Source organism: Mangifera indica, unplaced genomic scaffold (assembly GCF_011075055.1).
Source record: "Mangifera indica cultivar Alphonso unplaced genomic scaffold, CATAS_Mindica_2.1 Un_0012, whole genome shotgun sequence".
Classification (NCBI taxonomy): Eukaryota; Viridiplantae; Streptophyta; class Magnoliopsida; order Sapindales; family Anacardiaceae; genus Mangifera; species Mangifera indica.
In genome coordinates this window covers 13,397-41,289 of record NW_025401104.1, presented here as the reverse complement: position 1 = coordinate 41,289, position 27,893 = coordinate 13,397, and the positions used below count along the sequence as shown (strand labels likewise).

General features: G+C 32.6%; 2 protein-coding genes across 2 annotated transcripts; both read left to right on the top strand.

Annotated features, from left to right (window-relative positions):
• The first annotated feature begins 99 nt into the window (after window positions 1-99).
• On the top strand, window positions 100-6,424 carry LOC123205671. The gene is made up of 7 exons (XM_044622688.1): window positions 100-374; window positions 3,298-3,795; window positions 3,872-4,024; window positions 4,120-4,221; window positions 4,869-4,916; window positions 5,015-5,454; window positions 5,592-6,424. The coding sequence occupies exons 1-7, from the start codon at window positions 161-163 to the stop codon at window positions 5,877-5,879; spliced, it is 1,743 nt and encodes a 580-aa protein (XP_044478623.1). The 5' UTR covers window positions 100-160; the 3' UTR covers window positions 5,880-6,424.
• A 14,204-nt stretch (window positions 6,425-20,628) lies between these two features.
• On the top strand, window positions 20,629-21,861 carry LOC123205689 (ankyrin repeat-containing protein NPR4-like). The gene is made up of 2 exons (XM_044622707.1): window positions 20,629-20,974; window positions 21,096-21,861. Exons 1-2 carry the CDS (start codon window positions 20,948-20,950, stop codon window positions 21,699-21,701), a joined length of 633 nt encoding a protein of 210 aa, XP_044478642.1. The 5' UTR covers window positions 20,629-20,947; the 3' UTR covers window positions 21,702-21,861.
• Window positions 21,862-27,893: the final 6,032 nt, after the last annotated feature.

Sequence of the window (27,893 nt, the reverse complement as noted above, 5' to 3'; positions counted from 1 at the left end):
AAATACAGTCTTGCCCTTTGAATTTAACAACGTAAAACCACATTTATATATTTTTTAACGGGGAATACATGATTTTTTTAAAACTCATGCAGTGACAGGCTTTCTCGCTGTCGGCTGCAAGCAGCTTATCACAGGCACCAATTCAAGAAACAAAGACAAAATGGCAATGCAGGAGAGTATTCTAGCACCAGCGCCGTTAGATGCAGATCCCTACTGGCTACCGAATCCTAACGCAAGTAGAAGCTCACAATCACAGCATCCACTTGATGACTCCTACATTGAAGCTCAGCCTCACTCCACTGCCACTGCTGGGGATAATTCTGCAGAAGCACAAATATCACAGTCTCTGGCAAAAGCTGCAGCTCATCAACTTCGTAAGCAGGAATTACTAATTACATGCTCAGAAATATTTTTCATTTCAAACTCATATTTATTTTACCTGTAAAAATATGTATACATATTTTTTGGTACATAAATAGGTATATAAATAACATATCATCATATGATTAGAGGATTTTAGATCAAATATAAAGTAATACTCAATCACATCATTATACGTCATCTATATAACTATTTTATGTGTTCAAAATATTTATACCTAACATTATTCTTATTTTATATACTTTTGTGATAAGAATGGCTAGATTTTGACTTGCTCAAACATGAATTTAAGTTCAAATGGAACTAGTGGAGTTGAAGTCAAAGATTGAATTCTTTTTAATAAACAAGTCAGTTGGAATATTAGGATTTTAGCCAACTTAAATTAAATTCAAAATAAAATTCTTTTTTTATTAAATTCAAATCTCAATTTGTGAATATGGAATAAACAATTTTTTATTTAAATTTATCTCAGACTAGAATCCAACCTTAGAAATCAGATCAAGTTAATGTAAGTTAATTGTTGAATTTTAAATTTAAAAATAAGAAAAACCAGAAGAATAAAAACACCACAAAATGGACTGATTGAGTCACATTGGGCCAATTGCTTGCGTTGCAATTGATTAGGGTCAAGAAAGCCCAGTGGCATAACCTATGTATTGACCCTAAAAGAATGTTTGCCACCCATTTTCCCACCGTCCATCAATTTTGTTAAAGAAAACTGTTAATTGATAAGACAAGAAGGTTATTTGACTAAAACATTCTGACATATTCTAGCATTTACTGAAACTGATAAGCCGCCAAAATCACATGAACAACCGGAGCCTAGTTGAATCCTTTTTCTTCTTCCAATTTTTTATTTTTATTTTTTGAACCTTTTGTTATGGATGGGCTTCTTGCCATGACTGGGAAGTAGCTTCTGCCCTCAGTGATCCCCAACTTTTTTATACACTTCATGTGAGGAATACTTACACTAGGCCCACTAGTGAATTTATTATGCACTTCCAAAAAACTATGACACAAGTCTTTTAGTAACTTCTTTCACATAAACTTGGGACTCCACCTTTTTTGTCGAATATAAGATATTTATACTCCAAGTATTTCAAAACTTAGTCAAGATAAGTGGACATGGTAGCGTTGGCGAAGATGAGGGATGGGAAAGAGGACAAGAAGAAATTAAAAAGAAAAAAAGAAAAAAAGATCATGATAAGAAAAGAAAAATAGAAAAATGTAATTATAATTGATATTTAAAATTAGTTTAGGGTGTTTTTAAAATTTTAATAAAAAATAATAGCTCATATTTCATAAATATAGAGTGGGAGTCATATTTCATAAAAATTAGTCATATTTTTTATGGGTGAGATCATTTCAGTTATAAAATTATAAGTACCATAGAGCTTCGCTAAGGTTCCAAATATATCATCTACTTACAATTTTCACAACTTTCATGAATAGACCCTTGAAGTGTTAAAATCATATTACGAATACCTTTTAGCCCTATCTATGTTATGCTGCCATCAATATTAGAGATCTAAAATGACAACTCTGTTTTTATAAAAGAATGTTTTAAATTTTTGTTTTTAAATGAAATGTTAGTTTTAATACTCGAACTTGCATGGGTAATAGAAATGCATGTTTCAAAACCAAGGTATTACTATCAACATGTAAAACATTCAAGGTAAAATAATTATTTTTTACCCAAACTATATCAAAACAATAACTTTTTACCCTTAAAGTTGAAAAATGATATTTTCCTATGTTATATCAAAAGTCAAACATTAATTTTAATGGTTAAAAAGAATTTTCGTTAATTTATAATATATATATATATATATATATATATATATATATATATATATATATATATATATATATATATATATGTATTGTGTGATCAATATCATTAACACCCTTAAATACAAACAAAATATTTTTTCTCACCAATCATAAAAATTATCATTTAAACCTCGATCTTCAATTGAAAAAATAAATCTTAGCTCTTACTCTAACTAATCCCAAATCGGTTAAAATTAAGGTTAGAATCACATTGGAGTTACATCGAAATAGTGCAATTCTAACAAAATCTCATTGAAGTGGTATAACTGTTTTGAAATCACACCATATTGATGCAATTTTAACTAGATTTGTAAAATTTTGATGCAATTTTGGTTGGATTTGCAAAATTTTTTATTCCAGTTGAAATCCAACCAATGTGGCAAGTGCAATTTCAACTAGAATAAATTATTTTAGTGTGATTTTGTTTAGAATCGCATTAATGTGGTGTGAATATAGTTGGTGGCATTCCATTGCTAATGACTGTTTTAGGTTTCAAAACTTATTTTTTGTAAATAGGGGTGCAAATATATTTAGTGAAATTTGGAGGATAAAAGTTATTTATCCATAAGAAATATTGAAAGTTACAAAGGGTATTTTTATTTTTCTGGTGTGTCTATCTGAAAATTAATTAATTCCACTAATAATATTTGATGGAAAGTGAGAAAATGTCATTTCTTGACTTTAAGGGTGAGAACTTATCATTTTGAATTAGTTTGGGTGCGACAGAGTAGTTCTCCCAATATTAAAACACTTGTTATTTTTTAAATTATATAATCTACGTTACTACCAAATAAAAAGCAATAGTCTACTAACTACTAATACTTCTCTAAAATCGTGGTTGCGTTGTGTGTGTATATATATATGTTTAAAAGGTCTAGTTTTCCAAAAAAACTATGCTTATTTCGGCCCTGTTGTGGCCAGATCTAAGCCAATACTATTTCCCTGGCCATTGCAGCAGCGGCCTATTTTTGTGGGATTTTTTTTTTTTCAAATTCGATATTTTGAATTTAGGTAGTTAATTTGATAGTTACTTATTGCATGCATATTACTTCCCAGTAAGCTTAATTTAATATATTGCAACAGGGACGACAGCGAATCTAATGTATTCCTACCTACCTTTGTACAATGCTGCGAAACATGGTGACTGGAAAACTGCTACAAGTTTGATTGGGGACAACAGAAATTTATGGATATCAAGGATGACAACCAGCGCAGAGACTGTATTGATGGTTGCCGCAAGATCATTGAAATGGGAATTTGTTGAGAAGCTGGTGGAACTTTTAACTCCAGATGAGCTTGCAATGCAAAATATATATGGTGACACGGTTCTCCATTATGTTACCTTTTCTGAAAGCATAAAAACTGCCGAACTTCTGGTAAGAAAATGCAGTGAGTTAACACAAATTGTCTCCGAAAATGGAGCAACTCCACTACTGGTGTCTCTCAGACTGTCTCTTTATAAGGACATGATTTGGTACCTTGCTTTGGTAACAAGACTTCAGCTTAATAGCCCTACCTGTCCCTTCACTGGGACTCTATCCACCGAGCTGTTTTGTAATCTCACTTATTCTGGTTTTAATGGTAAGAACTAAAGACAATTTCATTGTTTTCTTTAATGTATAAATATTGCTGATTGATTATTTCTTCCAATCAACAGATATAACCTTATATCTACTTCGGCAGTATCATGAGTACGTGGGATATCCTTTAGACCAGACTGGGCATTTGTTGCTTTGGTTGTCGGCAGTGCCTTCGAACGTCCATATTAACAAAAACAGCCTCACTTTCATTGAAAGATGGTTATATAAATGTTAGTATTTCTGTTCTTGGACAAGCTTTTAGGATCGATAATTTCCTGTCTTTAAATAATAAAATTAATTATGATAATTTCCCTCTAATTTTAAGTTATTCATGTGGAAATGGGAGTACCACCCCATTCACTTAGAAACAAGGAAGGCGTGTCATCATTGACTCTCCCGGAACCATCAAGGAGCTTCTTATCTCAAGGTTTGAATATTATTAAATGTTTATCTTTACACATATTGATATTGGAAGGGTTATAACAAAACCTTTTCAATTAAGGAGAATATTGATGGCTTAGTTTCGTTTTTGGTTTCACTATGAAATTAGAGTCTGTATTTCTTGAGGAAAATTTGTTCTAATAGAAATACATTTAAACACCAAATAACAATTCTACAAAAATGTTAGGAATGTATCTCCTTGTATGAATTGTATTTCTCAAGTAGCCAATAAATATAAGATCATAAGAATCAAGTAGTTCATAGGAAAAAAATTGTCAATTTGGGATATCATATAATGTGTTGTACTCTGGCATCTTTGTGATAGTAATATATTCCTCTATCATACGTGAATGTAGACCGGAAAGGAAAAAATAATGGGCTCTTTGTATGGTTGATGATTTATTTTATGTTTTATTATCTTGAAACTTGTTATGATTCCGGGTATTCCTCATAGAGAAAAACTTTTTTCTCTCATTAGGATACAGACTTTCCTTACCAAACCAAATCTGTTCCACTAAATATTATGGATGGTAATCCTAGCTACTAAAGTAATTATTCCTAGTTTCAAAATGAGTTAAAGCATGCAAAATTAATCAAGTATCGATCTTTATTATTATTTTGCTTCTGTTTCAGAGCTTCATTGTTTGAAGATGTTACTTTGGAAAGCTTCCGAAAAAGTGGGTAAGCAAACGTACCTTGCATAATTTTTTATTTAATTTGGTATGCAAACATTCTCCGTCAGATTACTAGTACAGCTTTTACATAATTTTCAATTGCAGTGCCAAGTTTAAAACGAGTTCGAGAAGCCAAGTTGCAACAGAGATGTGTTGAGGAAATAGTAGAGAAGTTTTGCATTGAATTTGGATCTAACTTTACCTTTGACCGCGTCAGTTTTATACTTTTGCCGGTCATGTATTCAGCTACACGTCTTGGGAATGTTGAAATTGTAAGGATTTGTCTTAAACATTTTCCGGATCTGATTTTCGGGCGTGAGGAACCTGGAAACAGACACCTATTGCTTGTTGCAACTGAATGCAGGCAAGAAGAAATTTTTAATCTGATAACCGAGATCCCTATAACTAGAGCTTTTTTGGCCAATTCAAAAGATAATTATGGAAACACTGTCTGGCACAGTTCAGCAAAATTGGCACCTTCCTCTAAACTCTTATCGGTTTCTGGTGCGGCTTTACAGATGCAAAGAGAGTTACAATGGTTTAAGGTGATGGATCCACTAAATTTCCTCATATTTTCTATTATTTTATTTTGTATTTGCTCCTGTAAAATTATATCATGGACCTGTCTTTGAAGACCTTGTTGATTGATGTATACTAATTGTCAATTTTATTATTCTTGTAGGAAGTGGAGGAATTAATTGACCCTGCAAAAAGACGCCTGATGAATATGGAAGGTAAAACAGCTATGGAAATTTTCATGGAGGATCACAAGAAGTTGGCTGAGGAGGGAGAGAAATGGATGAAAGATACTGCAAATTCTTGCATGATTGTTACCACGCTCATTGCCACTGTAGTGTTTGCTGCTGCTTTTACTGTACCTGGAGGCAATGTAGGTGATACAGGCATTCCAGATGCACTAGCTTTGTTTTCTTCATTCACTAGCTTTTTCTGCAGCGGACGGATTTCTTAGTGTTCGCCATTTCAGATGCACTAGCTTTGTTTTCTTCATCCACTTCTTTATTGATGTTCTTGTCTATCTTGACTACGCGATATGCGCCCGAAGATTTCCTCCTAAAGCTACCAAGGAGGTTGATTATAGGTCTCGGTTCTCTCTTCTTCGCTATCATCACCATGATGGTGGCCTTTGGTGCAACTTTGTACATGCTACTCAAGGACAGATGGGAATCATTTTACATCCCAATTGTTGCCCTGAGTTGTATACCGATACTGATATTTGCGAAGTTGCAAGTTCCGTTGTTCTACGATATAGTCCAATCAACATATGGATCCGGAGTTTTTAAGAAGAAAAAGACATGGCGATTCCCCATTAAGTGGAAATTCCCCTTTTGGGTATCTCATTAGAATATTTAATTAGCGTGAGTGCAAGCGATGTGAAAGATGTAATTTATTTAGAATTTATGTAAATGTTGTGGTGTGCATTGAGAGATGGTTGTGTTCTTTACTAAAGGTAGTCTTAATTACTGTATTGAGAATAAAGTTTCATCGATTGTGAAAGTACGCATTTGGAGTAGGCAGAGGTTCATAGATGGGATTAGAATATTATAAATAAATGGCTTGGGATTAGATGAAGGGAAATAAATTCCCCAACAATACAACAATTGGAATAAAGCTCAATAAACACTTTGTTATCTGTAGTTAGAAACATTTGAAGATTCTTTTAAAAATAAGAAAAATGAAGAACTCTATTAACTATCAAAAGAATAAAGCATCTGTCAATATGGGGAAAAAAGAGTGAGTGGCTATAACCATCTTGATGAAGCTTTGTTTTGCCTATGAAGTTAGCTACAACTACAAAGAGTTTGAATCTGTTAACTGGAAATGAGGAACAATATTGATCTTCTTTCGATGGAACAAAGGTCCAATAGTGCATTGCTCTTCAAACCTTCTTTTGAAACTTGGTTCTTTTTCCTTTACAACTAATTGTTGCATAAAGAGGTTTTGTGTCATCTTCTTATCTAATGGTATAATACATCGAAAATCATGACCATCTTAAATCTCATATGGTAATCCAGTAATAGAGTTTTCAACCTTCATTATGTAGATGCACCTCTGCCTTAGGTTTATTCCTAAATAGGATTTCAATATGCCTGCATTAATCCTAGTATCTTGTATCTTGTTTGATAATCACAATTCTTTTTTTTGGTGAGTAAATGCGTATAAAAACCAAAATAAAACCAAAGCCTTAGAAGGCCAAGGAGAGAACAAACTAGGCTCATCGAGTCCAATTATCTTCACAAAAGCAACATAGTGGACAAAATAGCAAGGATCTATATATCACATATACAAATACCGGTGAGACAAAGCTTTCTATCCCAAGAAGAATAAATACAAAAGTAGAAAACCCACGAAAACCAAAAAAAAAAAATTGTTGGAATCTAAGCACAGGCAGCAGCTGGACTTCTAGCCAGAGAAACAAGGAGGCAGCAGAGCAAATCTGCAGACCAAACAAACACACCAAGGGAAATCGGCTGTAGGACTGAAAAACTCCAGCTGAGGAAAGCAAACCGAGCTAACACACCAATGTAACTCAACTTAAGGAAATGAAAAGCAACCAACTATAGGAAAAAAAACTCTAGCAAAGCTGAGATAGTATCGCCCTCCAAAGGAACAAAAGGAGGACAGTGAGGATTTAGCTTCATGATAAAAAGGTTAAATCAAGGCAAAAAAGAAGGCCAAACCCAACCAACTGTTAAATAATATATATTTTCCCAATTGGTCTAATTTTGATTGGATCCGATTTTGATTGATTTGATTTGATCTGATTTTAATTCAATATTATTTTGATTTGATATACATTATGTTCCTATTTCGTAGGGTTAGATTTTCTTTTTAGATACACTATAATACTATAAATTGTACATTATTTCCTTAATAATATTCATTCAGTTTATGACCCAATTCATAATTCTTAATGGTATCAAAGTGGCTAATATCCTCTTGTATTTTTCAATTTTAAAAATTGCCTCCCTCCCTCCCCCCCCCCCCCCCCCCCCCCCCCCAAAGATTGAGCCTTTGTCAGCCCAACAATTGTATCCAACGAGTTTGCCCTCTTTTGGCATAACTGTGACGTGCTTTTTCTCATCTACTGTGCAACCCTGTTGAGTACATTTCCTCTCTCGACTAGCTATGATTTCCATCGAGATCAAGCAAGTCCTCTGGTGCTTCCTTTTGCCAACACCGCGATAGTATCACTCTTGTTGTCGTTGCCTATTCTAACCATCTTTTTCACGTGTGTGTCTTTTATCATTGTGAAGTTTTTGCCAAGAGCGATGCACCTTCGACCGATCAATGTCCATTCTATGGTTGACTCAAAGATAACTCTAGTCACAGTCTTTCTTGATAGTCCACCACTTGGTTTCTCTAATGACCATCGATTCTTCTTTTTTGTTACCATTGTCATTTTTATCAATCGTTACTACCTCTGCTACGACGACTATTGATTTCTTGTTGTCCTTGCCACTTACAATGGTCAACATCAGAAGTTATTTTTCTTTTTTTATGGTTTGTTATACTTATCGTGGGTGGAAATCTCAATTTCTTGATGTTCTTCCATTCATGTTTTGCAAAATCTGATTACAAATAGTGCGCGACCTCTATCACCCCTCATACCCAATGACATTCCTAATATGAATCATTCTCATTGGTTGCGAGTTGACAAATTAGTGTTAACTTGGATTAGATCCACAGTATCACCAACACTTGTTTAGTCCTTGTTGTTACCCTATGTCACTACTGCTAAAACATGGGCCCTATTTGATTGCCATTTAGATCTAGTTTTTGGGATCCACCTTTAGTTTATTTGTGATAAGTTGCACACTCTCTAAAAAGCTCCCAAACAAACAATGGTTGATTATCTCATTGATACCAAGTTTATCTTTGATTCTTTTGCTACAATCTATTTTCCGATTCTAGATGTTGATTCTGTAGAGTATGTTATTGATGGTTTAGGTGTCAAGTACCAATCCTTCATCACTAACTTGCATTTTTGGTCATCCACTACATTTGATGACAGCTTAGGTGCCAAGTACCAATCCTCAAACGGTGTGGTTTGCCAGCTTTATATAATGTTAACCCACATCAAGAAAGTTTAACATTCTACCACTTGGGCAATTATTTTTATGTTTTTTTTTTATAATTTTGAGAAAATAAAAAACAAATTTTGACTATTGAGTAATCAATATTTTAACTTTAAGTAGCCACCATTTTAACAAATAAAATAGTCCAAAGATAAATCACACATTAATAATCAGTCTTATTAATATGATCACTAATAATAAACCAAGATATTATTTATGTTTTCTATCGATATAATATTGTCCCTGATCACAATTACTAATAATCAAATCAATATGGATCAGAATTGGCAGTGTGAAAGAAATAACACCTAGCAAGGTGCTCATAAGTAGTGTTATGTGTTTGTCAGTTTTATTTATGATTTATCTTTAACCTTTATATTTTATAAAAAACAAGAGAAATCTTTTTACTTTCAATGAAGGTTGTATGTTTCAACTGTACTCAAAACTCATGAAATATACACATGCAACTATCATACTAAAAAGAAACCTTATTTTGATAAACATATTGTACCATAGCAATATAGATGCGTATACATCTATAAACAAATAAATATACCAAGATGATCATGATGAATAATAAATATAAACATATAACAATACAAAACTCCCACTAACCTTAAATATCAAAAGAACTTATACACCCTCATGTTTTCAACATAACTTTATGGGCTACAAGTTTTATTCCTTTGATTAGGAGCTTAACCTTTATCAGCTTTGCATTTTTGTACTTTACCCAAATGTATTATTTCTTTATAAGGTTGTTGACTGTAAGATATTTTATTTTTTATATGTTTCAATCTACTGGTAGTCTTTTCTCTAATTGTATTGTTATCATAGTAAATAAAATCGATACCAAGTAGTCCAAAATTGTAATTCTTTAACCACACCACTTGAGAAGTTGCCTCATAGCAATCTATGAATCCAATGTTCATGGTTGAGACTGCTACTAATGACTAGTTAATACTTTTCCAAAATATGACCCATTCAGTAACTATTACAATATATCCAAAAATATATTTTAGATCACCTTTACAACTACCAAAATCTTGAACTTTAACTCATTTCCTCTTAAACTACAACTCGATAATCAAAACTTTGATTTGAGAGGTAAGGATTAAAAACCTCAGTAGTAGAAGTTACATCACCCTCATGCAAACCTTTGCTTGCATTAAGTTTTAGTAGTGTCATCATAAGAGATATTTCAAATGGATTCTCTTTCAACCTCATTCTTTAGACACAGTTTGATGCTAAACTTATCTTTTTTCACAATAGGCACACAACGTACCTTTCAATTATGCATGTTGAACTTCTCAAGCACACACTGTAAGTATGCATTTGAGACAAGTCACTAAGTCCACGAGTCTTTTCACAATGGATCTCGATACCAAAAACAATTTGATGCACTTCCAAGATTTTTCACACCAAAAGTCTTGGATAAAGGTGGTTTGATCTCATGAAACAAGTTGATATCACTAATACTAATATATTGAACCATACCATGAAGATAAACTTACTCCTATTGATCCAATTTGTTTTCTATCAGGTCATGAGAAATGTATTTTATTAAATCTAAAATACCATTGTCAAGAAGTTTATTTTAATTATAGATAGACATCTTAAGATTGCATACCAAAAATGTCATTCCTTATGCTTTTGTTAAACTTGATTACATTATATAGACTTCTTTACTAAAACTTTTATTTAGAATGACAACTTTGGCATTTATCTTACACAGTTCTAATCCAAATGATTTATTAATGCCACTAGGTTGTTACTTGAGATTTCATACTTTATCATGATGATTCTTGATAAATTCTTCATAATTCATTGGATTCAAAATTTTGATCAATCATATAATTATCCTTACAGAGATACACATAACAGTATTTAGTGATAACAAATCATCTTTTCATAGTAGATTTTCTTATCAGGGTTTCCATAACTACGCCAATCGTATTTGGCTCATCTATTATGAGATTAACTATCAATTTTTTTTAATAGGAATATCCTCTAAAGTGATCTCAATTTCATGGGAATTTGTAAACCATATTAACTCTTATTGTTATTTTAACCATGACACTATTATACTGGACATTTCAAGTAATAGATGGATCTATTTCACCTTCCTCAAAATTGAAAGAGTATTAGCTTTGCTAGTCTTAAAACATAAAACCTTTACTATATCAAAACCAATTTCTTTTGTACCTTGATCAGAGCAATAAATGTCATATCATTTGGATTTCTCCAGATGATAAATGCCTTAGCAACAATTATTCTTTGATCCAGTTTCCTCTCAACATGACAATAGATCCTTATATGGACTATTCGTAAACTCAAATTGCCTGAAAAAGGAAACTTTACACATTCACATACACTTCTATAAGATTTTACTTTTTATTTGCACCCACTATAAGTTGTTACTTATCTATGGTGATAGCCAACATGCCAAAATAACCCTTTCATGTGCCTTCAGAAGCATCTCACATGTCAAAAAGCACCACCAATACCCTTCACGTGTAGGCACATGTGTAATACTCGCAAGTAAACCCTAGGGGTATTAATGTCTTTTTAAAAGTTTCCATTCTAAATTGAGTCAGAATTGAAGATATTATTTTTATTAGGCTAGAATTTGATATGGAAGTCTTGTTTGGGCCTAATGGTTGAGCCGAAAGTTTCAAGTTAATGATTGAACTCGTTTGTATAAACAAGTCATTTTGAATATTAGAATTATTCAAATTCAAATTTTGTTATGATTGCTAGAATAGATGAGTTCAAAGACCCAGAATGATTTTAGAACCCCTTTTCTTCAGCCTCTAGCAAAACAATGACCCCTAACATTTCTATACACTTCATGAGAGGAATGCTTTATACTAGACCCACTAGTGAATTTATTATGCACTTCCAAAAAACAATCACACAAATCTTTTAGTAACTTCTTCACATAAACTTAGAAGTCCAAGATTTTTGTCTAATGTGAGATATTTATGCTCCAAGTGTCTTAGAACTTAGTCAAGATTGATGGATACGGTGGTGTTGGTGAAGACGAGGGAAGGGAAAGAGGAGAAGAAAAAATGAAAAAAAGAGATCATAACAAATAAAGAAAGCTTACAAAATATTAATTAATTATTATTTACAATTAGTTTAGGGTATTTTATGTAATTTTAATTTAAAAAAGAACAAATTAGTAATTGAAATTTGTATTAAGTATTAAGGGTATTTTTATATTTTTATTGAAAAGGTAAATTATTTAGTGTGAAACTAAACAATTTTCATTAACAAAATTGAAGAAAACGAATTTTTAAACTTGAAAAGGTAGAAAACTATCATTTCATTAAAGTTTGGATCAAAAATAGTCATTTGGCCAAAAATAAATTTAGACTGGTAGTCATATATCATGAACTTAGTCATATTTTTTTTATGGGTTAGAATATTTTAATTATAAAATTATAGGAAAATATAACTTCAGTCAAGTTCTAAATATTTCATGGAGTCATAAGTTTCACAATTTTCATGAACGGACTCTTGAAGTGCCAAAATCATATTACAAATACCTTTTTGCCCTAACTATGTTATGTTGCCATTAATATTAGAGATCTAAAACGACAACTTAGTTCAAATAAAAATATGTTTTAAATTTGAGTTTTTAACAAAATGTCAGTTTCCATACTCAAACTTGCTTGGTAGTAGGAATGCACATTTGAAAACCAAGGTATTACAATAAACATGTAAAATATTGCAGGAAGAAGAACTATTTCTCATCCAAATTATACCAAAATAGTCACTTCTCACCCTTAAAGTTAGAAAATGATATTTTCCATTATTCAATCAAAAGTAACGGTCAAATGTTATTTTCGTTAGTTTACAAAATATATATTTTATGAATGATATCATTAACACCCCTAAAATATAAACAAATTATTTTGTCCTACTAACTTTTAAAATTATCACTTAGACTCCTATCAAAAGTAATGGCCACATTGGAAGGAAGGTAAGGTGCCCACTAAGGGGCTGACATAAGGGCTTGGTATGGGGAAGGCACCGACTCGAGAGATGGAATAGGGCTACCATACTGATCCGATTCATTTGCATAACTCGTGTATTCTAAAGCTTCTTTGTACTAGTATGATTCACTCCTCCCTTGTAGGAGTCAAAACAGGAATGATTAAATCCTATCATACATCATAAAAACTAAGCTAGAATTAAATACCACATTTTTTAAACTAAAACTGCAATAATATTCAAAACATACTGAAGATGCCTCAAAGATGATATGGTGTGCTCCCACCTTGGACACTCAGTAGCCCTCCATTTTAGCATCCGGGGGAGCCTGTCTCTAGCCTTGCAATCCACGAAATCCCATAGATTACTCAGTTTTGTATATCCACAATTGCATTTGATAAAAAGGTTATTGAGTTAATAAATTTATTATAAATAATCATAATATGTAAAAACAATACATCCCAACAATGCATAATAAGGTTACTTGAAATGCTACCAAATATCTCATTATTGCATAATTTTACAACTCAATGTCCTTGGTGTGCAGTAAATATCTAAGCAAAACATTCTCATATCTGTTTTAGATCTCCTGGCTCATAGACCTGGTGGTTATTGTCCATACCACCATTCTCCATGGAAACATATTGAAAACATCCCAATTATTAATTAGGCACAGGATGCTATACGATATCACTTTTTATTATCTACTCCCATCATTCCAAAATGGAGCAAAGACAGTGCAACTAATTTAACCACATCCTCTTCTTGGTTGTTGTATGACTAAGACATAAATGCTGAACCCAGACAGCCATATGACACATGTTGGTGCTTGGGGAGTTCCTCCCTCTAAATAGCACTATCCTCACCAATGTTATATATTTATCTATATATGTCTGCCTATTAAATCTCAACCAAGTCATCAATGCTAATTCAATGGGGTTGAATCTATAGTCCACCCCATTGAGCCTAAGCAAAAAATCATGTCCTGGCTCCTCCCTATTTACTTGCTAGAAGAGTACATAGTGCATAAGGACCACACTATATCCATGTATCTTAAGATCCAAATATAGCTTAAAGCATGTTTACTTGAATATTTCTTTTTGGGCATGATTTGACTTAGCTCTAATGTGCTTTTTATTGTCCTTATGGCTACAAACATTTGTCTTAGACTTAAAATTATGAGTATCATGAAACCACCTCTCCCCAAGCTCTTCATCGATTGAAAGTCTCTGCAAATACAAACATTGGTTGGTTATTTAATTAATTAAATTAAATTAATGCAAGCAAAAAAAAAAAAGTCTATTATTAAAAGCATAAAAACCCTAAACCGTTGACAAACACGTGACACCAGAAAAAATTTATCTCAAAGCATCATATCCTAATCAACAACACAAACCCTTAACAGTATTACCATCCAACAACAACAAAATCATAGCGAAAAATAAAATCAAATCAAAACATAGAAATGGCAAAAAAAATAAATAATAACAAAGAAAGGGCACACAAACGAGAAACTCTACCTATTAATCCATTTGCTTGTGTTTTGGTGCTTGTTTCCGCTAGATTTGCAGAGCCTTCGACAGTCGCTAATGATTCTCACGGTAAGTGTGTTTCTAGCGTGGTGTGTCTTTTGACTTTTGGAGTTGGTGTGCAGTTTTGGCTTTTCTAATTTGGGCGTTTGGATTGCACAATGTTGAAGGTAAAATTGGTAACCGAAAGCTCAAATGCTTAGAGAATTTTAATAAAAAATTTTTTGCCTAAAAATGTATAAGTGGTAAAATTTTTGCTTATTTTAATTAATTTCCCTTAGTATTTCAATCAATGTGGAGCAAAGAAAAGGAACTAAGCCCGTTCCATAAGTTCGAATTATAAAGTCACAATGCGTGAGGATAGTTTAAATTGGCAATTTATAGCATACACATTTATTTACAATCTATTAATATTCAAAATTTTATCTTAATATTTATTACACAAATGCTTACAAGTTGATGTCATTTGTTTGGTATATAAGTTTCATCAGAAAATCAACTGTTGTTCTTCTTCCTAGTCAGCAGATTGCTTCTAAGAGTGTTTCTTGAGTTTTAGCTTTTTTTTTTTTCGGAATTTAGGTGTGATTTGATATTGTTGAGATGAGGAACTTTGTTTGACAGTATTTGTTTGCTGTTGTATCTGATATTGTAAAGATTATGTTTGCAATAAGTTTTGAGAAATATACATCGAGCTCAAGCTGAGTAAAAATTCTTATCTCGAACTTGATTTTAGAACTTAAGCTGGTCAAGTTTGAACTTGAGCTTTGCATCCACCTTATCAAACCAATCTCAAACCTATCAGTAGACTCAATTAAACATACATAAATGACAAAATTGATTATTTAATTGAGATAAATTTTAATGATAATACTTGTATACGTTTTTAAAGAAAAATATCCAATAAATAATTATATTATAAATGTGCGAAACAAATTTATATGACAATTGTAAATTTTAATGTTTATGAAATTTGTAAACAACATGATATACCTTTAAATTTCATTCTATTACTCTTATAAAAGCTTCAATGAAAGTTTTAAGTATTGAATTGAATACTCGATGATATGTTATCATGTAATTAAGTGATTTTAAATTAAATATAAAATAATATTTAATTATATAATGACAATTTATCTGATTATCCAATTTGATACTCAAAATTTGTTGCACATAGCATGGTTCTAAAAACTTTGACAAAACACAACACAAAATAAAGAGGTGTAAAAGAAAATAAGTAAATTGACATATTATAATTTATTTCCTTTGTATAATTTTTAAAAGCTGTGGGCCTAAATTAGCTGTCGTAATGTTTTTTCGTTTTTTGGGTACACGGAATATATTTTTGATATTCATGACTATGTGATCACAGGCTTACTTGCTCCTTCATGGCAAGGATGGCATCCAATAAATTATTTGCATGGAACATTTTTCAAACCTAACCTAACAATTATTCCGAATTACATTTAAACTTCTCTTTACTTATATTGTATGTCAATGTAATGCTTCTTATTGGCAAGAAAAAGTTAAAATATTCTTAACTTGCGCTTTTTCTTTAAAGATTCCTACTCAATGCATGGGACAAATATTGTTCAGATTCTTTGCTCCTATTACAAGGTTATGTTTTACAGGAGATAAGGCATTTGTTTTCTAAAAGATGTAACAACATGACCCACATCGCCAGCTTATGTTTTGCACAATGGGGTTACGTATCACTGCCCGTTTTAAGTTGATTCGCATCAAAATTCATCGTTTGCTTCACTTTTATTTTTTCCTTTTGACAAAAATAAACTAAATAGAAGTTACTAGAAATAACAGATAATTTTTAAAGTATTTTTATGTTTATTTAGTTTCAAACATCTAATTAAGTATTTAAATAATATATTATTATATGGTATTATTTTTTTTTTTAATTTCAAAATTATCAAATTAAATGATGATATATTTTATAAGCATCTAATTAGATACTCAATATTGTGTGTTTACAATCTTATTTTATTTTACTTTTTAACGTGTTTTAAGGTTAACTAGGAAAAATACACTCTTGCCCTTTGAACTTAACCGGATACTACCGGGGTGAGTCTTACGGGGAATACAAGATGATTTTTTTTTGTTAAACTTATGGATGAATTTAAGAATATTTTAAAAGAGTAAGAGTTGATATGTAGTTCGCTCCCTTGTACATAATGTCTTATATTATTTTCCCCCTTTCTCGCTACCTGCAGCAAGCCTGCAACTAAATCACAAGCACCAATTCAAGAAACAAAAACAAATGGCAATGCAGCATAGCACCAGCGCCGTCTGATGCAGATCCGTACCGGCTGCCGAATCCTAGTGGAAGTAGAAGCTCACAAACGGCATTGTCTGAGGCAGAAGCTGCAGCTGTACAACTCCGTAAGCAAGAATTACTAACTACATGATCAGAAATAATTTTCATTTTAATCCCATATTTATTTTATCAATATGTCATTATGTGATAGAAAAATTATAAATTAATATTAAAATAATACCTAATCACATGATTACATATCGTTTGTGCAACTATTTTGTATATTCAAAGTGTATAGAGGCAACATTACTCTAATTTTATATGCTTTTGAGACAAAAATAATGGCTAGATTCTGAGTTGTTTAAACTCGAATTTAGGTCAGATTGAACTAGTTAAGTTCAAGCCAAAGATTGAACTAATTTCAATAAACAAATTGATTCAAATATTAGGATTTGAGCCAATTCAAATCAAATTTAAGATTTATTTTTTTAATCAAATTCAAATATTAATTTGTTAATCTCAAACAAACTCTTTTAGATTTGAACTACTCTCAAACTATAATCCAACTTTAGAAACGAGATCAGGTTAATGTAAATTAATGATTGAATTTTAAATTTAAAAAATAAGAAAAACTAGAAGAATAAAAAATACTACAAAATGGATTGATTTAGCCACACTGGGCCAATTAATTGCATTACAATTGATTAAGTTAATGTATATTTCTACTAGAATCGATTATTCCAGTGTAATCTCGGTTAGAATCACATTAATTCAGTGTGAATATAGTCATCATTGGTGATATTCCAATGCAAATGATGGTTTTAGGCTTTAAATTTTATTTTTTATGAATAGTATTGAAAATACATTTAACCTGTCATAGGTGGGTATTTGGTATTTTCATAGTTAAAGGGGGGATATTTGAGAAAACATCAAACCTTGGGTGGGAAATAGTCGTTTGGCCTTGTAAATATTGAAAGTTATGAAGAGTACTTTTATTATTATTTTTTTTGGTGTTTATATCTTAAAAGTTAACTAAAGTCACTAACAGTGTTTGTCAGAAGGTGAGAAATGTCATATTTCAACTTTACGAGTGAAAACTTGTTAGTTTGAATTAGTTTGGGTGGAAAATAGTCATGCTCTCAATATTTAAACACTCTATTTTTGAAAATTATATAATCTATGTTACCAACAAATAAAAAGCAGTAATCTAAAAGCTACTAATACTTCTCTAAATTTGCTGGTGTGTTTATGTTTGGCTACCTCTAAGGGTGTTTTTATATACAATAAAACTATGTATACTTATTTTTGGTACACAATTTGTGTACACATATGAAGTGTTATCATGTGATTGAATGTTTCTTTATCATATGATCACACATGTTTTAAAATCACCTAATTATATAATGACACATTACTCTGTATATGAATTATGTATCAAAAATAGGTACACATAGTATTACTCTTTTATATATTGATTTTTTTTTTTATCCACACTCAAAACCATTACCCTATGATCCATCACATAAAATGCTTTATAATGCAAACTAATACATATAAACACGTCTACCTAGAGTGGGGCTCCGAGTCAAGCTGTTAGCAAGCTATTCGTAGATTTTTTCTTTTTTAGTCAAGCAATAATTTGAATTGAATTTGAACCCTTATAATTCAATTTGAGTATAATGCAAATAAACTTTTAACAGTTTAAAATCTTATACTTACACACTTAAAATATTGTTTTGTGATTTTTAACATGATGAAAATTGATAATATATAAGTTAGAGAGCTCAATTGTAATTTTTTCAGTCAAATTTTAGTTGGTAGTTTCTATATCTCAAGCTTGAGGTTAAACCTATCATTCTCAAATTCATCAATCTCAATCTTTGCATAAATCTAATTGAATTGAGTTCAAGCCCAACAATACGTATCTTATCTTCGATAAAATTATGCATATACACTTTTGAGTGCACAATTAAATGCATAGATAATGTGTCGTATATGGGAATGAGTAATTTTAAATTAATAATAAAATAATACTTAACATATTATGATATATTATTTATATACTTAATCGTATACACAAAAGCGGGTACAAGTAGTATTGTTCAATCGTATTCTATGTAATACAATTTTTTTTGTTTGGAGCAACATTGGATTGGGCAGTATTTTTTTTTTTTAATTTCGGTGCTTTGAATTTGGGTAGTTAATTCATTTGTTACTTAATATTACATATTGCAACAGGGAATACACAGAATCTACCGTATTCCTACTTAACTTTGTACAATGCTGCGAAAAATGGTGACTGGAAAGCTGCTGAAAATTTTGTTAGGGAGAACGCTGCACGTTTTGTTGGGGAGAACGGAAATTTATGGCTTGCAATCCTCACTCCCGTCACCGAAGACACTGCATTGATGGTTGCCGCATGATCATTTCAATGGGAATTTGTGGAGAAGCTGGTGAAAGATTTAGATGAGAAAGACCTTGAAACGCAAAATGCAATTGATTACACGGTTCTCCATTTTGTTGCCTATTCTGAAAGCGTAAAAACTGCCGAAATTCTGGTAAGCAAAAACAGTAAGTTAACACAAATTGTCTCCAAGGATGGAGCAACTCCACTACTGCTGTCTGTCAGACAGTCTCTCCATAAGGACATGATTTGGTACCTTGCTTTGGTAACAAGATGTGAGCCTGATAAGCCCGACTGTCCCTTCAAGGGGAGACTATCCGAAGAGCTGTTTCGTAATCTCACTTTTTCAGGTTTTCATGGTAAGAACTAAAGACAATTTCATTGTATTCTTTAATATATAAGTGTTGCTGATTGATTACTCCTTCCAATCAACAGATATAACCATATATCTACTTAGGCGGCATCATGAGCACGTGAAATTTCCTCTAGAGCCGACTGAGCATCATTTGCATTGCAAATGCCACGTGTCATATCTACTTTGGCGGTTACGTGAGCGCGTGAGATTTCCTCCCAATGAAGAGGATGATCATTTGCTGTTTTGGTTGTCGGGAGTGCCTTCTAACGTCCATATTAACAAAAACAGCCTCACTTTTATTGAAAGATGGTTATATAAATGTTAGTATTTCTCTTCTTGGACAAACTTTTAGGATCGATAATTTCCTGACTTTAAATGATAAAATTAATTATGATAATTTCCTTCTGATTTTAAGTTATTCATGTGGAAACCGGAGTACCACCCGATTCACTTAGAAACAGGAAAGGCGTGCCAGCATCGGCCTTCCCGGTACCATCAAGGAGCTTCTTATCTCAAGGTTTGAATATTATTAAATGTTTATCGTAACACATATTTATATTGGAAGGGCTATAGTAAAACCTTTTCTATTAAGGAGAATACTGAGGATTATGTCTTGATTTCTTTTCTGGTTTCATTTTGAAATTAGAGTTTGTATTTCTTGAGGAAAATTTGTTATAATAGAAATTCATTTAAACAACAAATAGCAATTCTACAAAAATGTTAGGAATGCGTCTCCTTGTATGAATTGTATTTCTCAATTAGCCTATAAATATAAGATAATGAGGATCAAGTAATTCATAAGAAAGAGAAATATGTAAGAGTACCACAAAGTTTGTCAATTTGGGATATCATATAATATGTTGTACTCAGACATTTTTGTGATAACCACGTTAAATAATGTGTTTTTTCTATGATTGATGATTTATTTTACATATTATTATCTTGAAACTCTTATAATTCCAAGTATTTCTAATAGAGAAAAACATTTTTCTCTCGTTAGGATACAAATTTTCCTAACCAAACCAGGTATCGATCTTTATTATTATTTTGCTTATGTTTCAGAGCTTCATTGTTCGAAGATTTACTTTGGAAAGCTTCTGAAAAACTGGATAAGCAAGCGTACCTTGCATAATTTTTTATTTCGATTGGTATGCAAACATTCTCTGTCAAACTACTACTACAGCTTTTACATAATTTTCCTTTGCAGTACTAGGTTTAAAACGAGTTCGAGAAGCCAAGAAGAAATTTTTAATCTGATAACCGAGATCCCTGCAACTACAGCTAATTTGCGCAATACAGAGGATGTTCATGGAAACACTGTCCGGCACATTGCAGCAAAACTGGCACGTCCCTCTAAACTCTTATCAATTTCTGGTGCGGCTTTACAGATGCAAAGAGAGGTGCAATGGTTTAAGGTGCTGGATCCACTAATTTTCCTCATATTTGAATTTGCTCCTGTAAAATTATATCCTGGATCTGTCTTTGAAGACCTTATTGATTGATGTATACTGATCGTCAATTTTAACATTCTTGCAGGAGGTGGAGAAATTATTTGACCCTGCAAAAATAGGCGAGATCGATGTGGAACGTAATACATTTATGGACCATTTCACGGTGAATCACAAGACGTTGTCTGAGGAGGGAGAGAAATGGATGAAAAATACTGCAAATTCTTGCATGATTGTTAGCACGCTCGTTGCCACTGTAGTGTTTGCTGCTGCTTTTACTGTACCTGGAGGCAATGTAGGTGATACGGGCATTCCAGTTTTTCTGCGGCGGGCAGATTTCTTAGTGTTCGCCATTTCAGATGCACTAGCTTTGCTTTCTTCATCCACTTCTTTATTGATGTTCTTGTCCATCTTAACTGCGCGATATGCGCCCGAAGATTTCCTCCTAAGGCTGCCAAAGAGGTTGATTATAGGTCTCGGTTCTCTCTTCTTTGCTATCATCACCATGATGGTGGCCTTTGGTGCAGCATTGTACATGCTACTCAAGGACAGATGGGAATCAATTTACATCCCAATTATCATTCTGGGTTGTATACCGGTACTGTTATTTGCCAAGCAGCAAGTTCCCTTATTCTACGATATGGTCCAGTCAACATATGGATCCGGAGTTTTCAAGAAGAAAAAGACATGGTGATTCCCCATTAAGTGGAAATTACCCTTTTGGGCATGTCGTTAGAATATTTAATTAGCATGAGTGCAAGAGATGTGAAGGATGTAATTTATTTGGAATTTATATAAATGTCGTGTGCATTAAGAAATGGTTGTGCTCTGTTCTAAAGGTCGTCTTAATTATTATGTTGAGAATAAAGTTTCTTCAATTGAAAAAGTATCCATTTGGGTAGGCTGCAGTTCACGCATGGGATTGGATTATTATAAAGAAATGGCTTGGGATTAGATGAAGGGAAATCAATTCCCCAGCAATTAAACAATTGGAATAAAGCTCAGTAAACACTTTGTTATCTGTAGTTTGAAACGTTTGAAGATTCTTTTTGAAATTAGAAAAATAAAGAACTCTCTATTAACTATCAAAAGAATAAAACATGTGTCAATAGGGGGGAAAAAGAGTGACTGGCTATAACCATCTTGATGAAGCTTTGTTTTGCCTATGAAGTTAGCTACAACAACAAAAGAGTTTATATCACGTTAATTGGAAATGACGAACAATATTGATCTTCTTTTAATGCAATAGAAGGTCCAATAGTGTATTGTTTTTTAAAACCTCCTTTTGAAAATTGATATTTCTTTCCTTACAACTAATTGTCAAATAAAAAGATTTTGTGTCATCCTCCTATCTAATGTTATAATACATAGAAAATCATGATCATCTTGAATTTTATATGATAATCAAATAATTGAGTTTTCAACCTTCATTGTTATGTAGATGCACTTCTACCTTAGGTTTATTCCTAAGTAGGATTTTAATATGCCTCCACTAATCCTTGATATCTTGTATCTTGTTCAATAATCACAATTTTTTTATTTTGGTAAGCAAATGTGTATAAAAACCAAAACGAAACCAATCCTGAAAAAGGCCAAGGAGAGAACAAACTGGGCTCATCTTGTCCGACAATCTTCACAAAAGCAAGATAGGGAACAAAATAGCAAGGATCTATACATCATATATACAAACACTAGCAAGACCAAGCTTTCTATCCCAAGAAGAACAAATACAAAAGCAGAAAACCCACAAGAACCAAAAAAAAAAAAAATTTCTGGAATCTAAGCGCAACTAGCAGTTGAACTTCTAGCAAGAGAAACAACAAGGCAGCAGAGCAAATCTGCAGACCAAGCTAACACACCAAGGTACCTTAACTTCAGGAAAGGAAAAACAGCCCAACTATAGGAAAGAAAACTCCAGCAAAGATGAGACAACATCGCCCTTCAAAAAAGCAAAAGGAGAAGAACAATGAAGATTTAGCTTCATGATAAAGAGGCTAAATTTAGGCAGACAAGAAGGCCAAACCTAACCAACAAGCTAGATCAACACAGTCCAACCAAGCAAAAGGCTGCTAAAAAAATATACCAGCACTTAGAGGTAACAAACTTGAAGCCAACATCAAGGATAAGAAACAGCCATTGCCAAAAAACTCATGGTGAAAGAAGAGCACAACTAGGTCCCTGAAGGTAAGAGAAGATAACCGGGGGGTAAGGAAAAAACTCCTCGCTTGAGAAAACATGGCACCCTTCATACATAAACGGATCATCCTCAAGGTCTCCACTATGAAACCTTTTACATGAATGACCACCCTAAGGCAAGAGCCTGCAAAACAAAAGCGTGTTAAATAATATATACTTTCCCAATTAGTCTGATCTAGGTTTGATCAAATTTTGATTGATTTGATTCTAATTTACTATATATTATTTTTTCTATTTCATAAGATTAGATTTTCTTTTCAAACTACACTGTAATATTATAAATTGTACAGTATTTCGTCAATAATATTAGTTTAATTTACAACCAAATTGATTATTTTTCACGATATCATAGTGGGTAAAATCCCCCTGCACTTTTCAACTTTAAAATTTTCCTTTTGAAAAAAAAAAACTTAATTTTATTAAGTCTTGCCAAAATGCATTTCCCCCTCTTTTTTAGAGTTTTTCTTTGCACCTTGACAAATCTCAGTTGCCACCCCCCATATTTTTCTTGCTTCTAGCCATCACCAACTTTTAAAATTGTTTCGGTGCACTCCTCTTCTCCATAATTGCTGCTCCCTTTTTGATGTTCATCCTCCTTTGTCTTCACTTGCCTATCTACTAGAGACCGAGTCTTCGTCAGCCTAGTATCAATCTTCAACGATTTTACTCCCTCCCAAAATACTTGTAATGTGATTCTTATCCTCCTTCATGTTGTTGTTAAGCACCTCTTTTAAGTTTTGTCATTGACTTTCACCAAGATCGAGTAGGTCCAATGTACTCCCCTTTACTAGCACTGCAACAACCTCGTCCTCTATCACTTCTAACTTGCTCTGGCAAACTTGATGTGCACATATCTCCCTCTACCACAACATGTTTTCTTCACTTGGACCATTGTACCTTTGATTGTTTGACTTCCTTTCCATGGTTGGCTCGAAGACAACCTGGTCACAATAACTCTTGATAGTTCACCCCTTCATTTCTCTCTATTGATAGCCTTTTTTCACACCATTAATCATGGTTCTCCAATGGCAATTGGCTTATCTTCTTTGTTATCATTGCACTTTCCATCGGTCACTACTACATCTGCTATTATGGCTTCTAATTTCCTATTGTCCCTATTACTAACAATGGTCAACATTAAAAGCTATTTTTCTATGCTTATGGTTCATGTACTTGTGGTCTATAGAAATCTCAATTTATCGATGTTCTTACCATTCATGATTTACAACATATGATTGCCAGAGATGTGTGATCTCCACCACCACTCTTACTCAATGGCACTCCTAATCTAGCTTATTCCCATTGGTTACGAATTCATAAATTAGTTTTAACTTAGATTAAATCCACAGTATCACCCATTTGTATTCAATTTTTGTTACTACCCTATGTTACTGTTTCTGAAGCATGGTCTTTGTTTGATCGTCCTCTAAATCTAGTTTTTGGTATTCACCTTTAGTTTATTTGTGACAAGTTGCATACTCATCGAAAGCTTCTAATCAGACAATGATAAATTATCTCATCAATACTGAGTCTCTCTTTGACTTTCTTGCTATAGTTGGTTTTCCTATTTTAAATATTGATTTTGTGGAATACATTGTTGATGCTTTAGGTCACAGTACTAATCCTCCACCACTTCCCTACATTTTTTACCATCCACAACTCTATGACCTTCTCATTTGTGATGTGCATTTTCAAAAGAAACTCTCTAGTATATCTCCTCCAATTGTTGCTATGGTTGTTACTCACTCTCCACAATCCTTAAGTTTGTCCAAATCTTCTAGTAAATGCAAGCTTTATGGCCACAATAATCATGGTCGTAGTCATGGTAATGGTGGACAATATACTCCTCGCTAGCAATCTCAACCCTTATATCAACCTTTTTTGATCCATACTTTGGCTAGTGTTCTTCCTCAAGGTGTTTGTCAGATTTGTAATAAACATAGGCACTCCACTCTTGTTTATCCTTAGCAAAGGAATTTTGTCTATACAATAGATTTAGTGACTATTTCTTTTGTCACTATGTCCATATATGATTCCTCTTATTTGAATTAGGTTCTAAACAAAGTGTTAATGGAAACAAAAAAAGAAGAAGTAACTAATAGTAGCCCTATCCATTTTTCACCCAACCCAAATACTATATCATATAATCCAAACCCAATCTCAATTTCCAAAAATCAAACCCAACCCAAATAAACCCAAAACTTGCTCAAAACCTAACTCAATCTTCCTTTTTTATTAGCTACCCCACTAGCCCAATCAAAATTTATGACTCAGACTCAAATTTCAAACTCATTTCCCAGTCCAAAGCCCTCATTGAACCAAAAACTTTTACAATTAAACTTAAACCTAAATATAATATCCCGAATATTTTTTCCCCACCCAAACACTTACCAATGTACTCCTTCTCAACTATTCTATCTGGCTCAAATTCTAGTTTCTGACCTCCATTATCTTTTAAATAGTCCCAACCAAGGTAGCTCAAAAATTCAACTAGGTAAACCCATTCAACCCAACTCACACACCAACTTGCCTAGACCATTTACATAAAAAAAAAATCTAATCCACACTTTTCAAATCACACCCAACCCAATTACATAAATAACTCGAAGTCACATTTACCTACCCAAACCTGACAAAATCATTTAATTGATTCTAACTCGAACCAGACCAACACTTCAAATTACTCCAACTTGAATCCATTTTTATACAACTAGATTCTTCTTCCCCAAATCATCTGATTTTCTTTGCATCACCTAGATAACCTTTGGCATCACTTTACCACTTCAATCAAATCCAAACTTAAATTGTTAAACTTCCACATGTTCAACGCCACTCTCCTTCATAAATTTTCTGTGAGAAATGTTATATATGAAGAGTTCATAGTTGAAATACATAAAACCCCACAAATGTTTTGTTTGAATTTAATTGAGTTTTGTAAATGTGTAGTGCAACAACCACATTTTGACACTATAACACATATGTTTAATGAGTTTGTGAGGATTTTCTATGGTAGCATGGGGATAAAAGAAGACCTATATCTTGTAGGATTTGGTTAAGGAGGATGGTTTGGAAAGGGATGTTGCGATACTGGTGAGTGAAGTCTAAAATGCTATATCAACAAGTTTTGATGAACCATCAAACAATTCCAATGAAAGTTATTTGCCAAAATTGAGTCAATTGTTTTATGTGATGGAAATGATGATGATATATGGGAAAATTTCTTGTTTCGATTTCTTGTTATTGTTAAAGGCAAAGACGAAATTGGTGGTGACTCAAGAATCAGCAACAAAGAGGAGTTTAGTGGACCAAGCTTTTTGAGAACATAGTGGGAATGAACAAGTTGATTTTTTATCTTAATGATAATACTTGTAGGGTGTCATTACTTCCTATTAGAGAGGGTATATTTCAAACAAAGATTATTGTTGGAGACACTTATTTGGATGATGAAGGAAATGAAATAGTGAATGGTGAAGTCCTTTATGAATATTGGCAAAAGTTTTTCGTGATGGATGTAAGGAAATTGATGGGTTGCCTAACGAAGATGCAATTCTCAAACTATGTTGATCATTGCAAATACTGAAAATCGGGATAAGAAATATGTTTGTGTATTGTTTGATCGTTTTCTTGTGATGAATCAATCGGTGTCTTGGTTGTGAACGCATGTTATACCTCTTTCGTGGGAGCATGTTTGGGTCCTCTTGGATGATATCTTGATGGAGCCATCAATGGGTAGTTTGCTCACTTTCACCTTGAGAACAAGGTGGTTCTCGTTTGGCAGGCATAAGGAAAAACATAAGAGTTCAAGCAGGAGAATTCTAATTCAAGTGAGGTAGAAAAATCAGTTAATTTGTCTAAATGGAGTTTTAAAGGTGGAACATGAAATGGAGACTAATAGAGTAGTGCACAACTATAAAAGAGAGCAAATGGTTTCTGTCATTCTGGTGAATCAATGTTTAAACTGCCTATAGCTTAATTTTTTTTTTTTTGGTTGTTGTACCACTCTGCTTGATTTTAATATAGCATCAATGTTGATTATTTGCAGGTCACTTGGTTTCTGTCTTTCTGGTGAATCAACGTTTAAATCACTAATAAAGAAGGCATATATGTTTTTTTACTAATGTCATAGTTGATACAATTTATTTTGTTTTGTGCCACTGTTGTTTCAACCTCTTTCTATGTTTGATTGTTGATTCATCTATCTTTGGTTTCCATGTGCAAATACTTCTCATTTTGCAAATACCACTCTAAATTGTCTATTTCTCTGTTTGTGATTTCTTATTGATTTTTGCACGTCTTCTCTTATAGTATTGTGTTTGACTTTTTCTGTTACTCTTCTTGCCAACTCTAACCTTTTTGATTGCCTTTCAGATTTACAGATTGTCTTTCGATTTGGCACTTTCTCTCTAACTTTAAAGGGAGTAGACTATGATTTTTTTTTAGTATGTAATGTGTTCGATAAATAATTCAATTCTTATCAATACTAACGTCTCTCACTGCCTTCAGGTTTACAGAGTATCTTTTCCTTAGCATTCTTTTTTTCTGACTTACAGAGATTATATTTCATTTATTTATTCATTTTATGCAATATTACCATCGTAACACTAAAGGCCGTCAACCTATATCACATTGTACGGATAACATGTGATCAAGACTAAGACTTTTCCGTACTTATAATCTGCACAATCCTCCC

Bases quoted from the DNA above. Each gene is read 5' to 3' on its own strand.
- LOC123205671 (XM_044622688.1), top strand. From the start codon at position 161: ATGGCAATGCAGGAGAGTATTCTAGCACCAGCGCCGTTAGATGCAGAT. The intron at 4,917-5,014 runs GTAAGCAAACGT...TTTCAATTGCAG, and splicing joins GAAAGCTTCCGAAAAAGTGG to TGCCAAGTTTAAAACGAGTT. The intron at 5,455-5,591 runs GTGATGGATCCA...TTATTCTTGTAG, and splicing joins GAGAGTTACAATGGTTTAAG to GAAGTGGAGGAATTAATTGA.
- LOC123205689 (XM_044622707.1), top strand. From the start codon at position 20,948: ATGCAAAGAGAGGTGCAATGGTTTAAG. The intron at 20,975-21,095 runs GTGCTGGATCCA...ACATTCTTGCAG, and splicing joins GAGAGGTGCAATGGTTTAAG to GAGGTGGAGAAATTATTTGA.